General features: G+C 47.3%; 1 protein-coding gene across 9 annotated transcripts in view; it reads right to left on the bottom strand.

The window, feature by feature from the left end:
* Nucleotides 1-22805, bottom strand: part of LOC144950309 (syntaxin-binding protein 5-like) — a 209945-nt gene that overhangs the window by 21327 nt on the left and 165813 nt on the right. For 2 of the 9 annotated variants that reach the window (XM_078880407.1, XM_078880409.1), the window contains 5 exons: nucleotides 22371-22421; nucleotides 15930-15980; nucleotides 7045-7230; nucleotides 4472-4519; nucleotides 658-771 (listed from right to left, as the gene is read on the bottom strand). In XM_078880407.1, coding sequence (XP_078736533.1) covers nucleotides 658-771; nucleotides 4472-4519; nucleotides 7045-7230; nucleotides 15930-15980; nucleotides 22371-22421 — 450 coding nt within the window. Of the gene's footprint in view, nucleotides 1-657; nucleotides 772-4471; nucleotides 4520-7044; nucleotides 7231-15929; nucleotides 15984-22370; nucleotides 22422-22805 lie in introns of all 9 variants that reach the window. The other 7 variants (XM_078880406.1, XM_078880408.1, XM_078880413.1 and 4 more) reach the window with 5 other exon arrangements.

The raw sequence follows: 22805 nt of genomic DNA on the forward strand, positions 1-22805 counted from the left end.
ATGTTCTCTGACTGCAGTTCACTTGGCACATGCCCAACATACACCTTACGATCATTGCAACTTTACAATCTGTCAAGCTTATAACTCGTACACCGATAATAACACGTGGAAATCATTACAAGTTGTTATTTAATGAACTACGAACACTATGACGCCATGCAATCTATCTGCACATGCCGTAAATCACTGCGGAAAAAAAAAAAATTTTGCAAAGCACTCAATTTCCCGGGGCGATAGTTACTCGTTTAGAAGGTTGATGATCGCATTCTTAACTTTATAAATGCTAGGGGAACATTTTGTCACGAACGGCGAATATTTGTCGATTTAAACGAGCAAGGGCAATCGCAACGCAAGGGTTTTCTTCGAATCAGACGATACTTTTTTCGGTCACGGACGTTGCATCGCAGCGGTATACCACCGCAGCCCGGTGATATCGCCGCAACCCTAGTTCTGGTGAGAGGTGGCGGCGTGAGGCATGGGATACGTGGAGCCAGTCGAGACCCTGGCTCGTGGCTGGTAGATGACGAGAGAAAAAGAGATAGCAGAAGAGAAGGCACTTTGGGAAGCAAGGTTTGGTGATGTTAGAGACTTGGAACAGGGGGGGGGATGGGTGGTGAGTGATGTAGCAGAGGAATGGAGCTTTTGTGCACGTCTTACCTCGGCCATTCCACGCGTAACCGGAGGCCTGGTGATCGTCATGCGAGAAAATACTGAAGCTGTGTAATTGCTGAAGCATTGCTCGCCTGCCTCCATGCGTCGTGGCGGCCGTGGCTACATGGAGGGACCGAGAGTAGACCAACGTGTTAATGCCGATCCCAGGTGCCGCCACGTGGCACTGGCCCGGCAAAAGCTCCGTCTTAGACTAAAGATGCCAATTCTCTTTTTATCTGGGAGGCTCAAACCAGCGGCCCCTCACACCACTGCCGGCACCGCCCACTTTCACATATCCACACCCACTCACCCGCTAGCCCCTCCCCCACCCCGCCCACTCATCTGCCAGCCCCGCCCACTGCCTAGGTAGCCACGCCCTTTTGCCCGTATTATGAGTTGAGCATGAGGTCTCATATCTTTAAGATTTAGCCTCTAATCTGTCAGCATCATGCAGCTGGTGAGTCAAGTCTCATTCTGCTGCATTATCTCCCCTTAGGGAGTCGTAATTTCGCTTTCTTATAAACCATTGCATGGGGTCAGCTGCTCTTATGGCGATATAACATTTGCATATATATTTTAATTGAACAATACATTATTAGCGCTGTAAAATCTCGACGTTTTTAAACACCGAATGCCCGCGCATTTGCTAAGCGGGGCCAATGTGTGTGCTTCTGTCAGCGAGCACCGATTGCGAGTTTAGAACCTCAAGCAAAACACCACGCAGCTCAGCTTTTGGCGGGACCTCCGCTCATAAATGTAGGAACAGAAGTATCAGGACTAAGCACATGTGGAGGACGCAGGGAAATATTCCCCACGTGGGGTTGGGATTAGGCTTATGAACTTTGGCGGAGAAAATCAGCGAGGGTTCTGCTGCCGTTGCTGCTGACCCGGCTGTGAATTTCGCTTGCGACGCTGCAGGATAACCCAAGCGGTGACGAAAAGAGTTGAAGGGGGTTTTTTTTCGTTTTTTCTCAAACGGTCTTCACTTATTTCAATTTGCTTTTCAGCGGTCTCTTGAACCGCTCTCGTGACACATTTCAAGAGTGCCGCGGTCGTTTTAGCACTGACAAGAATAAAGTTTGGGAAAGAAAACGGGCGCTTTGACAGAAGGCACACAAAGAGCCATCGGTTATCTAAAAGGAATCAAAGTTTTGTCGTTTCACGGCCAACTTCAAAACCAGCGCTGTCTGCCACCAATGTCACCAATTTAGCGAGGATATATATATTTTTAAGGGCAGTGGTTGATGCTTCCCCGCCCCCCACCCTCGTTCCCTCCCTCCCCCTCCCCTCCCCCAAATTAAAAGCAGCAAGTCAGCAGCACCGGAGGTGACTGAGCATCTGCCCAGTCAGGGTCGCACGCTGACGTTTGAATCCGCAGCCGAACACTGATCAGCTGATCAGACAGGACCAACCGCCACCGCCAGCCGGAGCACAGGGCACGTGAGACAAGGGGGCTACTCAAGAGAGGGGGGTAGCCCGGCCACACAATGCTTCAGCAAAAAAAAATTGGCACAAAAGACGATCAGGTGGGGTCGATGGGGAGACGGTCGGGGGGAGGGGAGGGGGCTGGGTGGACGGGGGGAGGGGTATTAGGTGTGGGAGGGGTACCAGAGCCTGGCTGGAGGCTGCTAGGTTATTAAGAGAGAGATAGGGGGAGGGGGGAGAGAGACAAAGAAGGAGATGACACAAGCCCCGGGACAGCCGTAGATGTGAAGTGACGTGGACAGAAAGGATGGAGGGCACAGGACGACAGGATGTGTGGACAAAGAAATAACAAAACATTAAAAAAACAAACAAACACATGGACAAAGCTGCAGGACTATTTTGCGATAATTTAATTGTGTTGGCCGGTGATTAGTTAAGTACTGATCAGTTATTCATAATTTATATGCAAAGTAGGAATATGGACTGGGTTGGGTTTTTTCCTCTTCTATGTAAATATGCATTAAAGTTACACATCTGATCGAGATTATATATATTGTAACGTTATTAAGAACCTTCAGATTTTTTTTTTAAATACGTAAATAAAATAACCATATTGAAGTTGGCTACTTTGGCGTGGAGAAATGTGAAATCTTCCCTCCGTTTAGCGTGAAGATAGTCGAACCATAAGGCGATGCAAGGGCTTCGGACGAGACAAAACAGCGACGACGTTTAACATAGAAACAAAGATGCGATCGTATCCACCTCCTGCAAAGAGACATCTCACATGTGGATCGCGGTCAGCCACGCTGGCATCGCCGCGAGCATCTGGCTGCTCGCGCTCGTGACACGGGGTTTCAGCGGAGCGCTTCGAACGACGTCGTTAACGCGTCGGGACCAGGGCACAATCGATTCCTTTTACTTAAACTAAACCAAAGCAAAGCCCAAGCGTTAACGGTTAATGTGGATTTAATGGAAAAAATAAATAATAAATAACCGGCAAAGAAAATGTTGCTCTCGACTAAAATAGCAAAGGCCGCCAACTCCACGTGAGCCGGAAAGAAAGAGGGACATGAATGTCTGTTTGAGCGAGTCGTGGTGGTGCTGCGATTAACCTCCCAAAGTGAGCCCAGCCGATAATGAAGTTGAAAAATCGGCGCCGCATCGCCTCGAAATGTCACGGGCACGCAAACGCAGATCCATCCGTGTAAATAATTGACGAGGCAGCTGGCGGCCTGCATTCTGCCACGCGCTTAACGGCATCGTCGGAGCGAGTGTGGCAGGCGACGGACGGTGTGAAACGGACGATTCGAATCGCGCTCACGTCTCAAGCGTACCGCTGCCACCGCTGCTAAAAAAACAAGAATGCACTGCACACCGGCAACCATCGTCGGCCAGAAGCGGGTCACATCCCTCGGGTTGGAGGGGAAATGCTGCAAGCGGTAACGCCACTGCAGACTTGCTCGCCAGATGCGCGCGAAAATGGCGTGGCATCACGTGCCTCCCGTGTAAGGCCGTCAATTTTTTTTTCCCGAATGGACTCTTGTCGGTAATAGACGTTGCAGCGTCTGTTAAGAAAGGTGAAGTGGGCCTCGGGCGAGACGCACCGCTGAAGCGGACGATGGCCGATGGTCAGGGCCAATGATGTAGCAGCAGCCAAAGGATGGATTGTGTCCGAGAGGAGAGCCACCTTTAAACTAAACTATATTTTTTCTTTAAACTATTAACGAAACTATTTTTATTTTACCAGGCAAGGCCCACGAGATATACAACTCTTGTTCACAAGCAACCTGGCCACAAGTGATAGCTCAACGAAGTGGCTTACCATGTGGACATTTATAGCAGCCGAATACTCATAAGGCATGTTAATTCTAAATATGAAGAGGAAAAACGGATGACCCGGAGAAAAATCCACACGACCATGGGGAGCACATGCAAACCCAAACTATACAGAGGCGTCAGCGTCGGGCTCGAACCCACGACCTCCTCCATACCTGTCGAGGAAGTTAACATCTCGCCACCATGGCGCCCCACCTTGCAGACGGAGCGATTAAATCAGCCCGTGTGTCCACAAATCAAATGTACCGCAGTGTACAGCATGCATGTACGTACACTCATTTGTGAATGCATCGCTGGACGAAGGCCACCTGGTTAGTACACGTCTGTGAAGGTGGGGGCACCAGTACTGATTCAGTTGTCACTCGCCACTGATGTTGGCCATGGCCCGGGGGGCGGGAATTTGAACTCGGGTCGCCGGCATAAGCCGCTGAGTGCGCTAACTGCAGCGCCTCCGCTCAGCCCCTAACATGCAGCGGGGTTGTGAACATAACATAAAAAAGCGACTGGGATCGTACAATAACGGCGTTAGGAGGAAGATTGAGAAAAAAAGATGCAATACCAGCTGGAGTGCAGGCGCCAACGCCAATGTGGAATGATTTGGAGGCACCTGCGGTTCCACAGAAACATGGGAAATACAGGGGTCAAAGGTCACGTGGGAACGTGAAGGCAGAGAGAGAGCGCGAGCGGGTCAAGCGACGTAATCACCGGGCCACGGCGCTTCTCGTACTCAAATTCTAACATTGCGGTTAACGACGATGTGGCTTTGGTGAGCTCGCAACAGTGAGCGCAGTCGAAGCTGGATACTAGCGACAGTGGCTTCAGGAGCGAGGCCAGCGTGATGTGAGGGTGCGCGACTTGTACGGGAACTGTGCTTGGGCAAACACATCTCATCGGTGGTGGTGATGCTGCTGCGTTGGCAGTGGCGCGCAAGAACAAACGACGGCAAGCTGATCACATGCGTCGACAACGACGCGGTCTTAAAAGGAAGAATAGATGAGAGGCGTCGTTTTGGGCAATTGCCCTTCTTCATAGCATCAGATTTTTTTTTTCATCAGGCCCCATGGTGTTAAATGCAATCTCTAACTCGTATCATCCACGCTGCCTCTCTGCTGGCCTGCCTATGGATGTGCGCTGAAGAAGGGCCATTTCCCGAAATGGCACCTGTTATAATATATTTTCTTTCCTTATTGACGAAAGTGTCGAGGTTGATAATTGTTTTTTTACCCTTCTATCTGGCAACAAAACTGACACCTTTTTTTACAAGGAGTCATGTTTGCATAGACCACAATACCTGCAGTCATAATGCAAACACAAAAAACATAACTCTGATAATGTACCTAGGATCAATTCAGATATCATTTACCACCCATGTTAGCCGTGGCCGAGATTCGAACTCAGGTTGCCGTGTTCACAGCGCAGGGTGCGATGCAACTGGCTCTACGTTACTGCACATATATGGGCATGAACGTAACCAAAATTAGTCAAATTCATTACTATATGTGAATATACAATATAGTGCAGAAAGCGATAGTGGGATTTCAAATCACAAAATTTGAAAACAGAAGGCACACATATTTTTTATTACTTTAATGCTCGTGGCGACTGACTTTGGGTGAACGGTCCACATAACATATAATAACAACACAACGTCATGTATCGTTTGCCAAGATGGATCTGCCTGATATCATTGGCAGCGTTTTGCGTGGTGGTGTCACTTGCAACCCCCTTGCCGTACCACCAACAACGCATCGTTGGAATGTTCGCACGTTTCAATGCACGCGGGGTCTGAAGCGTCGCTCACACGCTTTTTTTCCCCTTTACAAAGAAAGTGAAATATTTCGCAACACTGCCACCAACTCAGCCTCCCGATATCTTTCACTTGAAACTCTAATTTTTTTTTATTATCAATGTTTTGTTGTTATTGTTGCATTTCGCCACCGAATATGCCACGGTTGACACTGCTTTTGTGTACCGCTAACCAGGGCTCCCCTACCGATCTGACAACCAGTGCCACCCGTTCGTTGTACAACGCCAGCGTGCAAGTCAGCCGTCTCGGGGGGAGGAAAAGCTGGAGCGGTTCTTTTTTGTCGCTTCCCGGAAACGTGGGCTGGCACCAGATGGCACGGGAGGTGCCCCCAGCAGGTGCCGGCGAGCAGGACCCAGCGATTACCCCCGTGTGTGTGCGTGTGCGTGTGCGCGTGTGTGCGCCAGCTTTAAAAAAAATAAAGGCGATTTTAATTTAAGTTTCTTAAGTATCGGGTTCAAAATGTGGTGCCATTGAATGTGCAACGGCTTGCCGTTTCACCGTTCATGCAATTTGGACAGGACTGTGATTTATTTAAGATGTAATGTCATACATCATGGCTGCGGGAAGCCAATGTTGTTCATCGTTGGGTTCCATGATTCTTTCAGTTTCCTAGCAGCACCAATGGCCATAATTTTCAACTCTCCCAAACGTCAACTCTGCACCGCAGGACTGGCTCAAGAAAATAAAGAGGGGCTGTAGGGACAACGCTTATGTAGATGTCTCTGGGGGGTTCAGCTTAATAGATTTAAAAAAAATAGTATTGCCTTGTGCCAGTTTCTTCATTATCGCCAAATTAGTACAATGCCATAAAGGGCCCTGTTTAACAACCACTCATTTAACATTTGACGCCACTCATTATACAACTTTTTTAGCTTTGTTCCAACAAATTACCAACAAGTAAACTGCGTCGTGGACACAGACCCACTGTCGTCCATTCATCCGAGCTCACCACTGTAAACGAATTAAGTCTCCCAATTCAAAGTCGACGTCAGGAGTCTCAACAGTTGGGACCTGCCACGCGGCCCTTACAGAGCCGGCCTTCGCGGTTGTTGCTGCCCGTGTATACCATGTGCAGTGGTTACACCCTACCGGCTATCTGCCCCCATGGATCGTGACGATGACGATGATGCTTGTACGGCTCTTCGCACAACCACGGGAGGTTGTTGGAGCCTATTATTGCCATCGTCGTCATCGTCGTCGTCGTGAGACCTCTCTTCTCATCGGTTCGGCAACAGAATCGTTATTTGACCGGAGGAATTCCGCTAAGCTACAAAGCCCATTTTTTGTTTCACAGATGTCCAGCAGCGAGCGCCTCACCCCCGTACCTTCTCCGTTGGCGGGCGCGGCGGGCGCGCTGACCTCCATGCAGGCGGCGGACATCGCCTTGCGGAACGGGGGTCTCACGGGTCCCCGGCTCTTGGCCTTGGGCGCTTCGCTGGGGGCGAGGCGCTTCGCGGGGCTCCTCGACTGCTGGGCCGCGGTGGGGCTGGTGCACACCCCGTTCAGCTGGTCTGAGAGACACAACGACAACAACGGCGGCGGCAGCGGCGGTGGTGGCACTGCGTGGACACTGGCCGGGCCGGGCCGGGCAGGCGCGGGCGGCAAGAGAGGGCCCCACTTCTCTCGAGCTTCAGAAATGTATCATTTCGATTGCAAGCTTTCGTGACTGCAGGGATTCATATTCTTGGTTCTTTCGGTAAAGTCACGCAGAAGGGAGACAATAAAATTATAAAAAATATTAAACAATAAAATGCTCACGACGTTTCGACTGCAACACAAGCAATCATCATCAGGTGTGAAAACCACAGGAAGAAAATTAGAAAAAACTGGCACTTAAAAAAAAAACTACCACTTTTTTTAAATATTCTTGCTGTGGATTTCACACCTGATGATGATTGTTTGTGTTGCAGTTGAAACGTCGTGAGAATTTATATTTTTATTCTTTTATTGTTTCCCTTCTACGTGACTTTACCGAAAGAACCAGGAATATAAATGTAGCATTGTTGTTGTTGCTGTGCTTGTCTGTCTTATTCCTATCGGATATGTTTACGGAGCGCCGTGGCTCTAGGTGCTTTATCATAGCTTGAAAGTGTTCAAGGTAAATAATAATAACAATGCATCTTAGATGGCAGAGGCCAGTGTAACGGCCGATGAATCAGTGACCACGAGAGAGGACAGGGGAGGGACGGGAATGAGTGGAGGGGCGAGGGAAGAGGAAAGGGAATGGACGATAGAGAAGAGGTTGAGGCTTAAAGAGAGGAACGGATGGAGTCTAAGGAGGGGACTGCATCGTGTACTGGGGCAGTGTTGAGTCTACAGGAAGTTATGAGTCTATGGGCAGTGTTGAGTTTATGGGTAGCAGTGTTGAGTCTATGGGCAGTGTTGAGTCTGTGGGCAGTGTTGAGTCTATGGGCAGTGTTGAGTTTATGGGCAGTGTTGAGTCTACAGGAAGTTATGAGTCTATGGGCAGTGTTGAGTTTATGGGTAGCAGTGGTCTATGGGCAGTGTTGAGTTTATGGGCAGTGTTGAGTCTGTGGGCAGTGTTGAGTCTGTGGGCAGTGTTGAGTCTATGGGCAGTGTTGAGTCTATGGGCAGTGTTGAGTCTATGGGCAGTGTTGAGTCTATGGGCAGTGTTGAGTCTATGGGCAGTATTGAGTCTATGGGCAGTGTTGAGTCTATGGGCAGTGTTGAGTCTATGGGCAGTGTTGAGTTTATGGGCAGTGTTGAGTCTATGGGTAGTGTTGAGTCTATGGGCAGTGTTGAGTCTATGGGCAGTGTTGAGTCTATGGGTAGTGTTGAGTCTATGGGCAGTGTTGAGTCTATGGGCAGTGTTGAGTATATGGTGCAGTGTTGAGTCTATGGGCAGTGTTGAGTCTATGGGCAGTGTTGAGTCTAGTGGCAGTATTGAGTCTATGGGCAGTGTTGAGTCTATGGGCAGTGTTGAGTCTATGGGCAGTGTTGAGTCTATGGGCAGTGTTGAGTCTATGGGTAGTGTTGAGTCTATGGGCAGTGTTGAGTCTATGGGCAGTGTTGAGTATATGGTGCAGTGTTGAGTCTATGGGCAGTGTTGAGTCTATGGGTAGTGTTGAGTCTATGGGCAGTGTTGAGTCTATGGGTAGTGTTGAGTCTATGGGCAGTGTTGAGTCTATGGGCAGTGTTGAGTCTATGGGTAGTGTTGAGTCTATGGGCATTGTTGAGTCTATGGGCAGTGTTGAGTCTATGGGTAGTGTTGAGTCTATGGGCAGTGTTGAGTCTATGGGCAGTGTTGAGTATATGGTGCAGTGTTGAGTCTATGGGCAGTGTTGAGTCTATGGGTAGTCTTGAGTCTATGGGCAGTGTTGAGTCTATGGGCAGTGTTGAGTCTATGGGTAGTGTTGAGTATATGGTGCAGTGTTGAGTCTGTGGGCAGTGTTGAGTCTATGGGCAGTGTTGAGTCTATGGGTAGTGTTGAGTATATGGTGCAGTGTTGAGTCTATGGGCAGTGTTGAGTCTATGGGTAGTGTTGAGTCTATGGGCAGTGTTGAGTCTATGGGTAGTGTTGAGTCTATGGGTAGTGTTGAGTCTATGGGCAGTGTTGAGTCTATGGGCAGTGTTGAGTATATGGTGCAGTGTTGAGTCTATGGGCAGTGTTGAGTCTATGGGTAGTGTTGAGTATATGGTGCAGTGTTGAGTCTATGGGTAGCAGTGCTGCTCAATGTACAGGGGAAGTTGATTCCAGTGGAGGGGAGCAAAGAGGGAGAAGGACCAGTGACGAGATTGGCCACAGGGAGAAGGAGGTACGGAGACAGGGAGAAGATTGGGAATGAAGAGGATGAGAGGAGGGGGCATGTAAGGAGACGAGAGGCGAGATGAGGTGGGGGGGGAGGGGCAAGGCCATGGAGAGACTTAAAGACGAGTGCAGGTTTTTGAAAAGACAGCGGTGCAGTAAACGTGAAGCCAGCGAAGTTGGCGTATCGCTAACGACAACAATAATGGTGAATATTTCTTTCATAAAGCGCCTGTCATATCGAAAACATCTCAAAGCGCTGTTAAACAAACTACTCACAGCCTCGCCGAGTCTCGAGACACTCGTTTGAGGATTCTAACGGGTGGTTATATTATTTTTTTGCATATTTGGTGTTTGAACATCTTAACACCTGTTTTATTGCCAGAAAGGGTAAAACCTCTTCTTGTTTTTTTCGTATCATGTTGTTGTTGCCCTGTGCGTCATCTCCATTCGCAGAGCATTATTTTCAGCCATCGGGGGGATGTTTTGGCCAATACCCAGTCGCGTGTTTTTTTTTTTTAGCGCATCGTTAACACGCACCAGTTTCACTGCACAACATATTCCCAGCCGCATTGCTTTAAAACCACCACTGTGCCGTGCCGCGTATCGAATTCCGTGCATTCAACGACGCCCGCTCGAAGTTTAAACGTTGCGCCCTCACCCCGTGGCCATCTCAGCGTTTACGCCTAAAACCTTGTGGGCAAGTCCCCCGTTTTCGTAGGCCGAGGCTGTCATGCCCGTCCGCTGTTTGATCGCTGCTTTGCATACTGGGGGGGGGGGGGGACACGTGCTTCACTTTAAGCACCCGTTCTTTTATTTAAGGGTCAGGCCTCGACTTACGAACATGATGAGATCCTGAGACACCCGTTCTTTTATTTAGTAAGGGTCAGGCCTGGACATCCGAAAATAATGAGATCCTGAGACACCAATTATTTTATTTGGTAAGAGTCAGGCCTCGACTTACGAACATAATTAGATCCTGAGACACCCGTTATTTTATTTGTTAAAGGTCAGGCCTCGATTAAGAACATAATACAATCCTGAGATACCCATTATTTTATTTGGTAAGGGCCAGACCTCGACTTATGAACATAATTAGATCCCGAGACACCCGTTTGTAAGCCGCGGATGTAAATACAGGCACACGTCCATAAGTCGATGAGTGCCTGAAGTTACCCAGGAAAGCCTCGGCGAGTCTAAAGACTCTTGCACAGGTAAGTCATACATTGAGCGTCAGATGAAGGTTACGAGGGGACTCAGGATAATTATCGGAGGGAAGCGCCTAAGTATGTAAAAGTCTTTTCATATTGCAGGGGAAAAAAAAAGTCATCAAACATATTTTATTATTTTACCTATGTAAAATTAGCACATTAATTCGACTCGTGGTAAATTCGTCAAACATAAAGCACTCGCTGCACTCATTACTTAAAACAAACAAAACTTCGGGGTTTCCCCCCCCCCCCCCCAGCTTTAGCTATCGTGACAAAGTCATTAATAACATTATCGTAATTCAAAGAAAAAAAATGTATTCTCGATGGGCGCGCTACCGTCGCTCAGCCGTTACCTCCACGTGCAAAGGATTTGCCCTAAAGGAGACCCTACAACGTCCGAGGGAGACTCAGCCTATGGGGCAATCCGGCCTTGGGTTCTCCCCTCCGCCAGGTCCCCGCAGCTGCTTGCCCGGCAGATACGCAGCGACCACCAAGGTCTGTCCCTTCGGGTATCGTCTCAGCTCTCACCGATGGTCGTAAAAACTCGGAGCTCGCAGAGGCCGCTCCGGTGGCCCTGCTCTAAACAGCGCCGCCACCGTTGAGGGTCGGGGTTCACGATCCAGCTCTATCCGTGATCCCCCCCCCACCTCCGAGGTGCCGGATCGCAGGCGTGCGCGCTGCGCTACGAAGCCAGCGACCCGAGTTCGATTCTCGCTCGTGGCCAACACCGGTGACGATTATCTGTACCGGTCCTGGGCCTACCCTAGGTCGACTCAGCCTCAAATTAGTACCTGGTGTGGTGTGTAAAGAATGCCACTTTGGGAGACAAAGGCGGCCGGGCGTGGTACTGGCGACCCGCCCCGTGTGCCGTGCCGTCCCCCAAAGGTGCGAATCGCTAACAGCACTTGCCCCTAAAGTCTGCGAAGGCTACACGGGGATCTTTGAGTTTGTTTGCGTGCCAGCCACGGGGGGCACCGCGCTTTTCGCTAGCACCGTTTCAGGTTGGCACGAAACGCGATTGACCTCCCACCCAGGAGCCTCCGTCTGTAGACAGAGAGCGATGGTTACTGCACTAGCCACGCTCAACTCTTACGGAGCTGAGAGTTGAGAGTTGTTGACCGTGGAAATGTTTCTCTTCAGCAATCATAGCACGTTTCCCAATCAAATAAACAAGTAACACAACAAACAGGGCCCGTTAAGAGGGGGAGGAGGGGGGGAAACTTCGGTCGATTAGCCCAATTTAGGAAAGATGCACGAATGCATTTATTCTGTCACCGAGATGCCGACATTGATTGTTTTCGTTTTCTTTTTTAACTTTTGCAAGAAATTGGCCACTTTCGGATTCAATCGAACTCCTCTGAAATAATTACACGGATCATGTTACGATGTCTTCAATTGTTTGAGAGCCAAGAGTTTTAGATTTGGGTTGTTTTATTCGCAATCGAAGGGATGAGTAAACTTTGTTATTTATACTCCAGTTTGACTGGCTTTGACAAACACCTTTAAATTTCACATTTTAGGTGCTCCAGGCAAACTGTGAACAACAACAAACTAATAATGGGTATGGAACACAAAGCTTTGTGACATCTTCGAAGCGACATCTTTCAGATGTGACTGGAGATATTTTAGTTCATTTTTTTTTTATCTCAACCCTCTAGCATCAGCTAATGCAACCCGGCGGTCAACGGATGTCCATCTCTCTGCGTCACTGCTGCCCCGTCGGTTGGTCACACTTGCATCGAGTTCATTTTGGCGATCATCTTGGACAAAGATGCCCACACAGCTATGAAAATAAGGATAGGTTTTTACCCTTTCTGGCAATGAAAAAAACAGCAAGTATTAAGATGTTCATATACCAAATAAATACCTTTTGCAAGGAATCAAGTCGGAATTAACCGTTCTTATTTTTCATACTTTGATACTGGCTAAAAAGGTCCCATAAGATAACCCACAATGCAATGCTTCAGGATATGCTGCTGCTGTTGTTTTTCTTGCATGCGCACCATGGGCATACACGCTTCATGCACGGCTGTTTGTTGTTTGAAACCTAAAGCAACGGTGAACATTTTAAGAGGCAGCCCTAAAGAAAATAAGACACCTTCTGTAGTCTGTATTCACCGTACAATCTACTGAAAAAAAGGCCGAGTACAAGGAGTTACGAGTTCGGAAATTGTCTCTGCTTGGCATCCTAGCATGGCTTGCGTGCCGTGAAATTATAGTACTCCAAAACGTTTCTTCACAGCTGGGCAAAACGAGAATCATCGCTCTGTAGGCAGTCTCATGGTCGGAAACTTTTCACATGCCCGCATTTACAGTAATACCTCGATGTGCGTACATTCGATAAACGAAGTTTCGGTATAACTTAGGATTTTTTTCACCAATTATTTTACACAGAAAGCTACGAATAAAATTCCAAATAAATTCACTGATACGAATAAATTATTTCGTCAATCTACGCTGCAATATAAGTAATAATAAAAATTGTGTTTCTTCACTATGTTTCTTTAATTTAAGTTTTTGTTGTAAGTGTAATACCGTACAGTATAAAACACAATTCTACTTTCAACACAAGTTGTCTTAAGTTTACGACACGAAGGGTACGTTATGAAGTGTTCATACAGAAGCATTTTTTAAAATATTTTTTTTCGCATAGTTTTTACAAATGATCAGCCAAGCGCATTCTAAAGTGCGCCATCGCGCTCGCCTACCGCCAGGCAGTTACAGCGGTGAGAGGGACCCGAGGAGATGTCACGGCCAAGACAAAAGCGTCGGGCCTTTAGGGAGAATGACATTGGACTACCCGACAAATTGGCCACTTATCGAGTCATTTGCAGTTTAACACGTAGGCTTGCGCGACCAATATTATCCATAATAGAGGGTTTTTTGGGGGGGGTTAGATTGCCTAAATGTTAGTGTGTCTCGATTTAAAGCTTTCGTGACTTGCAGGGATTAATATTCTTGGTTCTTTCGGTAAAGTCACGTAGAAGGGAAATAATAATAATATAATAATAAAACAATAAAATTGTCACGACGTTTTAAATGTTCTTGCTGTGGTTTTCACACCTGATGATGATTGCTTGCGTTGCAATCGAAACGTCGTGAGAATTTTATTGTTTTATTTTTTATTTTATTTCCCTTCTACGTGACTTTACCGAAAGAACCAAGAATATGTTAATGTGTCGTTAAAACCGCCTCCGCGGCCATCCGACACGGCCAATGAGTCAGGTTTGTCACGTAAACAACACGTGGCAATTCGTTACTAGTACAGCACTAACCGGTTGTGTGTTTGAGAGCCTGATGATGCTGGTTGTAATTACTTGAAAAATGTCACGGCACTCGAATTGTAAATGTTGTGAGTTTACTCTCAGACACACAACCGGTTAGTGCTGTACTAATAACGAACTGTCACGTGTTGTTTACGTGACAAACCTTACTCATCGGCTGTGTCGGGTGGTGGCGGGTTTAACGGCACATTCATATTTACACGATCTAACCCAAAAAAGCTGCATAATAGCTAATCATTCGCGTCCGGAGTGGCGGCGGGTCGGTCGCTTCTCTTGCAACTTAGGTGTTAAAAAAATCATTTTTCCAAGTACACAAGTTCTTTTTTTCTTTTGTTGCCTCCCACAGCCAACGTTTTACGCTTTGCCAGACAAAACGAAATCGACCCTGCCGCACGACAACCCCCGTTCTGCGGCAGTCAAATAGTTCAAGGCCGAACGCTGAAAGCGATCGAGGTGTCGTTATTTGGCGTGCTATTGTTTACCCAAGGACCCATTTTCGTTATTGTCCCCCGAGAATGCATTAGTGCGCTGTCACTAAAGCTTTGTATATGCTCAAGGATGTCTCTGGGCTGGCAATATGAATGGGCCTAAACAATGGACGAGACATGTATTTTTTAAAAGTGTTTTTTTTCTCCCAATCCTACTCCGGATTGTGCAATCAGCGTCATTGCTAGAGACGAAGAAATCGCTGGCAGGTTCGCTGCGTGAGTCTGTGTTTCGTGGGGGGATGGCCTGTGGAAGGAGATATCAGAGAACTGCATCTGACATTCCCGTGCAAGTGACCTCTCGTATCCGCACGCTGCTGCGCTTTACCGCACACCTTGACGCAGAGATGCTTGTCGCATGGCTGATTATATATTTACATTTTCAAAAATGGAATGTGTCCAAAGCAAGTGAAAAAAGCAAAGACGAAGATCCCTTGGGCAACCTTCACAGACTGTTGGGGAAGCGCTGTTAGCGAGTAGCACCTATGAAGGCCAGTAAGGCACAGGAGGAGGTGGGTGGCCAGGACCACCCCCAGCCGCCTATGACTATACAGCAAACAAAGATAAATACAAAGATCCCTCGTATAGCCTTCAACAGACTGTTGCGGCAAGTGCTGTTATCGAGTAGCAGCTATGAAGGCCGGAATGGCACACAAGGGGGTGGATGGCTAACACCACGCCCGGCCGCTTTTGTCTGCCCAGTGGCGATGTTTAAACCCTGTACAAGGTACTAATTTGAGACTGAGTTGACCTAGGGGAGGCCCAGGACCGGTTCAGATAATCGTCACTGGTGTTGGCCATGAGCGGAAATCAAACTCGGGTCACCGGGGTTCATAGCGCAGCGTGCTAACTGCTACACTACCGCTCCACACTACAGCAAACACACACACACACCAACAATACACATACATATGCAACATGACGAACAAACCCTGAGCGTGAATGTCAACCCTAACAGGAGTAAATCCGCTGTGGATGTCCTCATTTGTAGAGTTTTAAGGCAGCTTACCATCTCACTCGCTCTCATCTTGTAAATACATTCCTGTGCTACCCGACGTGTGTTCGGTGATCAAGAGGAGAAGCACTTAAAGTCGCAGGCGCTCTCGAATGGTGCCACTGGCCGTAACATTTACAATATGCCAATTGCAGGGACATCGCCGCAGCGCAGCACTGGAGTTGGCCAAACATCCACAATGTAGGATCACAGAGCTTGGGCGATTGCTGGCACAGGTACCGTGGTTTCCCGCACCTCTGACTCATCTCTCTCTCTCCCTCCGAGAGAGCGGAACGCCAATTGCGCTGCGCGCGTCGCAAGCTTCTGCATCATTAGACGCCAGCGTCTAAACGCTGTCACATTCGCCCTCTTGATTTCGAACTTCCCGCCCCGAGCTTCCCCGTGGTGGTGGTGGGGGAATTGACGCATGGGTCGCGTTGATCTCCCCGTGCACCCTTAAGACCACATACCTGCGTCAATTACGTCATCTCGTTTGCTGTTTTGGTAGCTCTTTTGCAGAACTACTAATGAGTGGGTGAAGAACACAGATGGGAGCGAGACAGAGACAGATCGAACAAATGGAATTAACGGCGCGTCGTCACGACGGCGACAAAACAGCCGAAACAAAAAAAAAAAGATCAGACGGGAAGAAAGAACGCGTGAAACAATTAGCGTTCTGGCCAAAGCGACGGCGAGCACGGTTCTCGGAAAAAAATTAATAAAGTTCTCAATTCGAGCACGTCGCACACTCGACCGAGCGTCGCACGGGTTTGCGATATTCAGCACGAGGCAACGACAGAGCCCGGCATCCAAGCGCGCCGCGCGCGACATTCGCATTTGCGGCAGGCAAGCAGCAACCCGCAGCCCGCGCGACTCTGCGATGACATCACTCTGTAGCGTTCACGCTCCACGGAGTCATGGTCCCGACCGCTGGGGTTGCATTTCATTAATTTATCCTGGCAGCGCCGATGATTTCACCCAACTCACCCCCTCCCCTCCGCCGCCGCCGACCCTGCCGTCACTAACCCATTCGCTTTGTACTTTCCGTTCAGCGATCTCAGATAGTTGCGGACGGACGCGACTGAATGGTTTGCTGTCGCGCGCAAGGCAGTTTACACCCGGACTGGTGGATTCGTCGCAATTATATTAATTATTCAGTACCCCTCACAAATATAACGGTCGCTTTCGCGGTCGACTGAAAACTAGATGCTTCGTTGCGAAGCGCTCCCTTTTAATTCGCTACTACCGTGAGCGCAGAGCTATTTAGAATGAAACGAAATTCGTATTTCTTTTTCAACGAGCGCCAAATCGCCGAATAAATGGGTCATTGCGATTGACTGCGATGCGAGACAGTTTCTATTAACAAAAAAATATGACCGCAATTTTTCATAGAAACCCGCAGAGATAACTGTAATTTCCAGAATTTATAGAGCCAAAACATGTACAAACCCTGATAGTCAAATCAAATATTGGAGCCACAGCGGCTTTCTCGGAAACGCAAATGCCAAGCCACGTTTAAATATGTATACGTATATAAAATGTAGCGTTACGTTAACCGCATGTAGAATTATTTTGATCGCCCTGCGTGACCCATTCAGACGGCCTCATTTTGTTTGTTGCCAAATTGCAATCCCCAAAAGTTCCCGACGTTCAAACTAACAAATCAACGACGTTGTGCGACTGTGAAGGAAGGCATCATCGTCATCTAATGAATTCGAAACACGGCTCAAAACGCACGACGCCAATATCGCGGCGGATGCAGAGGCGGCTTTATGCAGTGAGCCTCACCCCCAATAGGACCGAGCCTGGGATGGAATAAAAAAAACCCGATTAAATTTTCAACTCCTTGCCCAAAAGCCCACAGCCTCACCGGCCAAACGGGCCCCGCAGAGATAACAACCCTCTGTGGCGTTAACGGGACTCCGTCAATCGGCCACGGTCAATCCAACTTGCTGGAAATTCATCACCAGCACCATAATTTCGAATTGTTGGGGTGGTAAAATAAACTCCGTCTTCATCATCATCAGTCATGATCGATCCACTGCTAGTTGAAGCCGTTGCCATCTCCCGTGGTTCTGCGATGTTAGCGATCCATCTAGCTCCCTGCGCATAAACGCCACGTGGTTTGCAAGCACCACTTGCTGGGGTGGTCAACGGTGGTTGCCCTTTGGATGTCCTATCACCCACCATGGCAACATGGAATTTCCACCACTGGTACAGGGCAGCCAGTGAAGATGCGTTAGCAAGGGGAGACTTAAGCTTATGCGAGAAATTGCATTCCGTCAGTGGCAATCGTTCCATGATCCCGCAGTTGCAAAAATCCCACTAGCACTTCGCACATGAGCTGATTATGGGAAGATTCTTACTGCGAAAAAAAACATCCCATTGTCAGTCCACTGCCGGATGAAGGCCTCATCATGCCGTGCAGGTTATGGGGGATGTTTGACCATACTTCACCAAGCCGGTCAGTGTGGGTTGGTGAAGAGGAAGGGGGGAAGGGGTAGGGTGGGGGGGGGGGTGCAACACCAAATTTCAAGTTTCAGGTTTATTTTCATTAACCAGATGAGAACTCTAGAGACCAACACAGGAAAGTCTCATTTGCAGTTGGAGGGCTACGATTGCTCTGCGAGGTACAATCCCAAGTGACCAGTTCAGGCCCAGCGTAGATATCGCTAACATGGCCGAAAATCGAACTCAGGCGGTGGGGTTAATAGGGCCACGGCAAAACGCTGCGTCGTCCACTCCACCATTCTATCCGATGTGAGTACTTAAATGAGTTTAAACCCGTTGACCTGTGGCACACACCACGGGAAGGGAACGAGAGCCAAAGGATTTCATACACGTGCAAAGTAAAAAAGGAGCGGGAAAGAGAAGGGATTACAGGGTGGGAAGGGAATGGGAAAAAATGGAGCAGAGAAGGTGCGCAGGGCAGGCATGGGAGAAGTAATGACCGGGTCTAGATGTCAGGGAGGAGGAGGGACGGGGGTGAGGATGAAAGAGGAGGGAAGCGAGAGAGAAATAAGGGAGAAGCAGGCAAAAATGAGCTGCACGGAGCGGCGTCTGTTTTTCAGAGTGGGCGGAGAAAAGGGGAGGGGATTCAAAGGCGAGTTGTGGCCATCATGGAAGTCACGTGGTTTACGTGAGGCCTGAGCTGCTTTAGTTAGAGAGATAAAGGCAGCGGAAGGTCCTTCGTCTGAAAGGAAATGTGATGGGCGATCTTGTTGAAGCTCGTTATTTCTCTCCATGGTCTCCTCCAAGGTCCCGATGCATTATTGCCCACCCAGAAAAACTCTGTTTTGCTCCTTCAGTGGTGGAAATTACACATTCCTATGGCGGGGGGATAGACCATCCAAAGGTTGCTGTCACTGTTACATTGGGTTTTTTTTCCACATTATTTATTATCTGTGGGGAAAAGAATACCTAGGGAGTGCATTGGTCTGCTGAGTATGGATTTTTATTTTTAGATAATCGAATTTCTCGACGTTATTTGTCAATTTACCCTTGAAAAATCTCTAGATTTTTTTCCAGAATTCTCTCCATTTTTTTAAGTTCTAACAAACTGCAAGATAATTTAAAATACGGATTGAATAAAAAGAAAAACACCTGGCATAATCTAGGGCTGCAAAATATAATTATTTTAATGGAACATATTTTAATTTCATCGGGCACGAATCGTTCTGCCAAGTCACGTGCCCTTTTGATCACCAGTTGTGGATAATAACTGCGGCTGTATGGAACGTAATTTTAATAACCGTGGCTTTGAGTGGAACTTGTTATTCATTCGCAAGCACCAGACATACAAGCTCGATAATTATTATTAGAGTGAACAAGTAGCAATTACGTTGTCTTGTTTTGATCAAGAAAATGTGCAACATCCAAGTCGCTTCTTCGGGACGCTATCTCGTCTGAGAGTAATTGCATTGACCGGTCACACACGCGCGCCTGGTTTGACCCAGCGCAAGAGGCAGACGATGAGGTTTTAGTGCGATGAGCTTGGCGTTGTTGACGTTGTTCACGTGTGCTCAGAGTGTCTCTCACGAGGTGTTTTGTGTGGCGTCCTAGCGGATAAATTGCTTTGAGAAGGAAAAAAAACACAGATACTATTCAATAAAAAAAAATTGACAAAAAATAATTTTCTTTTAAAAATATAGTATTACGAATCATTATATTGGCTGTGAAAACGTACGTGTGATGTAAAAAAGAAAAAGAAACATTTTATAATTTGGGAAAATAAGTGGCTTACTTTCTGACGATTTTGAAATTATCAAATCAAACAGAATTGGCTATTTAAAATCATACTCTTATGTTTTTTCGGTAAAGTCACGTAGGTAAAAAATAAATAATAATAAAAAAATCACCCCCAGCGAGGGGTTACAATGAAACATAAGGGGCACAATTAATTCCACCCCTGGCCAACAACCAACAACGAGTTGCCGTTCCATTTAGAGTATTTAGAATTCGATTATGTTGCTGCTACACATTTTCACGTGATAAGCCACTTCGTTGAGCTATCATTTGCGTCCAGGTCGCTTCTGAAAACGAAGCTAATACGCCCAGTGAGCCTTGCCTGATAAGATAAAAAAAATCGTTTAGTTTTATTTTTATATATATATTTTTTTAAAGTGATTTGTGTTCCTTTCCTATACTGTGCACACCTGTCGTTTTTTTTGTTCAGTTTGTTGTTGTAACGTTTGGACCCGTGCCCCTACTGGACTTCTATGAAAAAGACCTTAATGGCTCATCGGATTCCTCCAGTAGGCATACATATTCTAATTCTGATTGAACCCTCTGCAAACAAAAAAAACCCTCCCCCTGCCAATGCACTCCTCTCCCTGTAATTGGAGACACCACGTGTCCACCGGTTCACGTGGCAGGTTTCATGGTCAGAAATGGTATGGCACTGGTGCAATTGCGATGCTGGCAAAAATGCCCAATTTGATTGCACGAGGCCACGATGCACAATGCTTGACTTTGCGGAGCTCTGCCCGTGTACCGATGTCCTTTTTTTTTAGAGATGCTATGGAAAAAGCACGCTGTTACAAAAGAAAATACATGTCAGAAAAATGGGTTAGTGGCGTCGTGTGGAAGGAAATGATCCGAGTTCAAATGCAGATCAGACATGGTTCAATGGAAAATGTTATTTAAAGCACTTTCAAACAACTTTACCGTGGACCAATGGATCTCGTTCAGGCATAATGTGTATATCCGCTCGCCATAAAAAATACATTACAAGACGCCAGCACTGCTGTGGGCTTCAAATATTAAAATTCTACCGTGTAAGGTCCGCGAATTAAAGTCGCGCACGTCAATCCGCCTGCTTTGATGCTCAAAATGAACTGGATGAAAACGCAATTTTAAATGCATGGTTATGTTGTCCCTGTGTGTGCGTTTATATAATGCAAAGCCCCCGAGGAAAAACACTGTCTACACCTCACGCCTCCACAGCAATGCTGTCCCAAACTGTAGCGTATTTTGGAATAATGATGTAAAGGTCGGTGCAATGTGATGTGAGCTCCCAGTAATGGCAACTCCAATGTGATTCCCCAGTAATGGTAACTCCAATGTGAGTCCCCAGTAATGGTAACTCCAATGTGAGTCCCCAGAAATGGCAACTCCAATGTGAGTCCCCAGTAATGGTAACTCCGATGTGAGTCCCCAGTAATGGTAACTCCAATGTGAGTCCCCAGTAATGGTAACTCCAATGTGAGTCCCCAGTAATGGTAACTCCAATGTGAGTCCCCAGTAATGGTAACTCCAATGTGAGTCCCCAGTAATGGTAACTCCAATGTGAGTCCCCAGTAATGGTAACTCCAATGTGAGTCCCCAGAAATGGCAACTCCAATGTGAGTCCCCAGTAATGGCAACTCCAATGTGAGTCCCCAGTAATGGTAACTCCAATGTGAGTCCCCAGTAATGGTAACTCCGATGTGAGTCCCCAGTAATGGTAACTCCAATGTGAGTCCCCAGTAATGGTAACTCCAATGTGAGCCCCCAGTAATGGTAACTCCAATGGTGGGGGTGGGGGCGGGGGGAAGAAAAAACAAAACGTTAGGCAAGAGATTTAGACATCCGTGGACCGAAGCATGACATTATGGTTCTTGTTAAAGTGTATTTGGGTTAGATAGCGTAAATTTAAATGTGTACTAAACCCACCTCCCCCGGACATGGACAATCAGTGAGGTTGCCTCCCTTGGTATACGGGAGGTCGTGCGTCCGATCCCGACCCTTATGCCTGTTGTATATTTCGAATATGCGTGTCTCTGTCTCTCTCTCTGTCTCTACCCGTGGTCGCGTGGTTTTTTCTCCGGGTCCTCCGGTTTTTCCCTCCACATTTAGAATCACCGTGCGTTTGGAGTATCTGGCTGCTATAAATGTCCACGCGATAAGCCACTTCGTTCAGCTATCATTTGCGGTGGCCAGGTCGCTTCTGAAAAAAAGATCAATAGATCAGTGGAACCTTACCTGGTAAAATAAAAGCAAATAGTTTAGTTCATAGGTTGGCCACGTGGAACAAAACCTGCCAATTAGTTACCGCTTCACCACACCGGCGTGTTGGAGAGCACAACCCACACGCTTGTTCCACGTGACACACCTTACTGATTGGCTGTGCCGCGGGGGGAGGGGGGGTGGGTTTACGAAACCATTTCCATTGACACGATCTAACCCAATTGTATTGTTATGATTGAAAAGTGGTCGTGAAAGGCCTACGTGTTGAAAGTTGCATGGCGTTATGAGTCGATGGGCAAAACAAGATCAAAACAAGATCAAAACCTTTGATCTTGTTGAGAGAGGGTCAGTAAATGAGCCGCAAAAACAGTCGCCATGAGCGGGCGCGCCGTCGTGGGTTCAAGCCATTCAAGGTGGATTTGCGCATCGCACAAAGCTCAACGCAGCAGCAGCAGCATGCATACCTAGGCTTGTCTTAAGGTCACTTGGGAGACTTAATTTCCGGTGTCTTTTAACTGAAATAATAAACAAAACACAGGAAACAAATTCAGTCGACGAGACATTACGACGAAGAGAACAAAAAAAATCCGAGACAGAAATCATGATTATAAATAACAGCAATCATAATATATCTTTTGGAGAAAAAAAAACGCGACAATTTATCTTGAAAAAATAATAATCATGAAAAGCTCTCGAAGCCGGACCCGAGAAAAGCCACAAGTCTGCAGTAAAATGAAAAAAACTTAAAAAATAAACAATAAAAGAGTTCCAACGGGTGCAACTGTCCGTGCACTTATCGAGGGGCAAGTCGTAGGAGACTGCCCTTATCTGTCGTATGGAACTTCAGTAAAGTTAAGGATTCATACTCTTTGTTTTTTTCAGTAATGTCACGTAGGTAA

The sequence above is a fragment of the Lampetra fluviatilis genome, chromosome 57, assembly GCF_964198595.1.
Source record: "Lampetra fluviatilis chromosome 57, kcLamFluv1.1, whole genome shotgun sequence".
NCBI classification, from domain to species: domain Eukaryota; kingdom Metazoa; phylum Chordata; class Hyperoartia; order Petromyzontiformes; family Petromyzontidae; genus Lampetra; species Lampetra fluviatilis.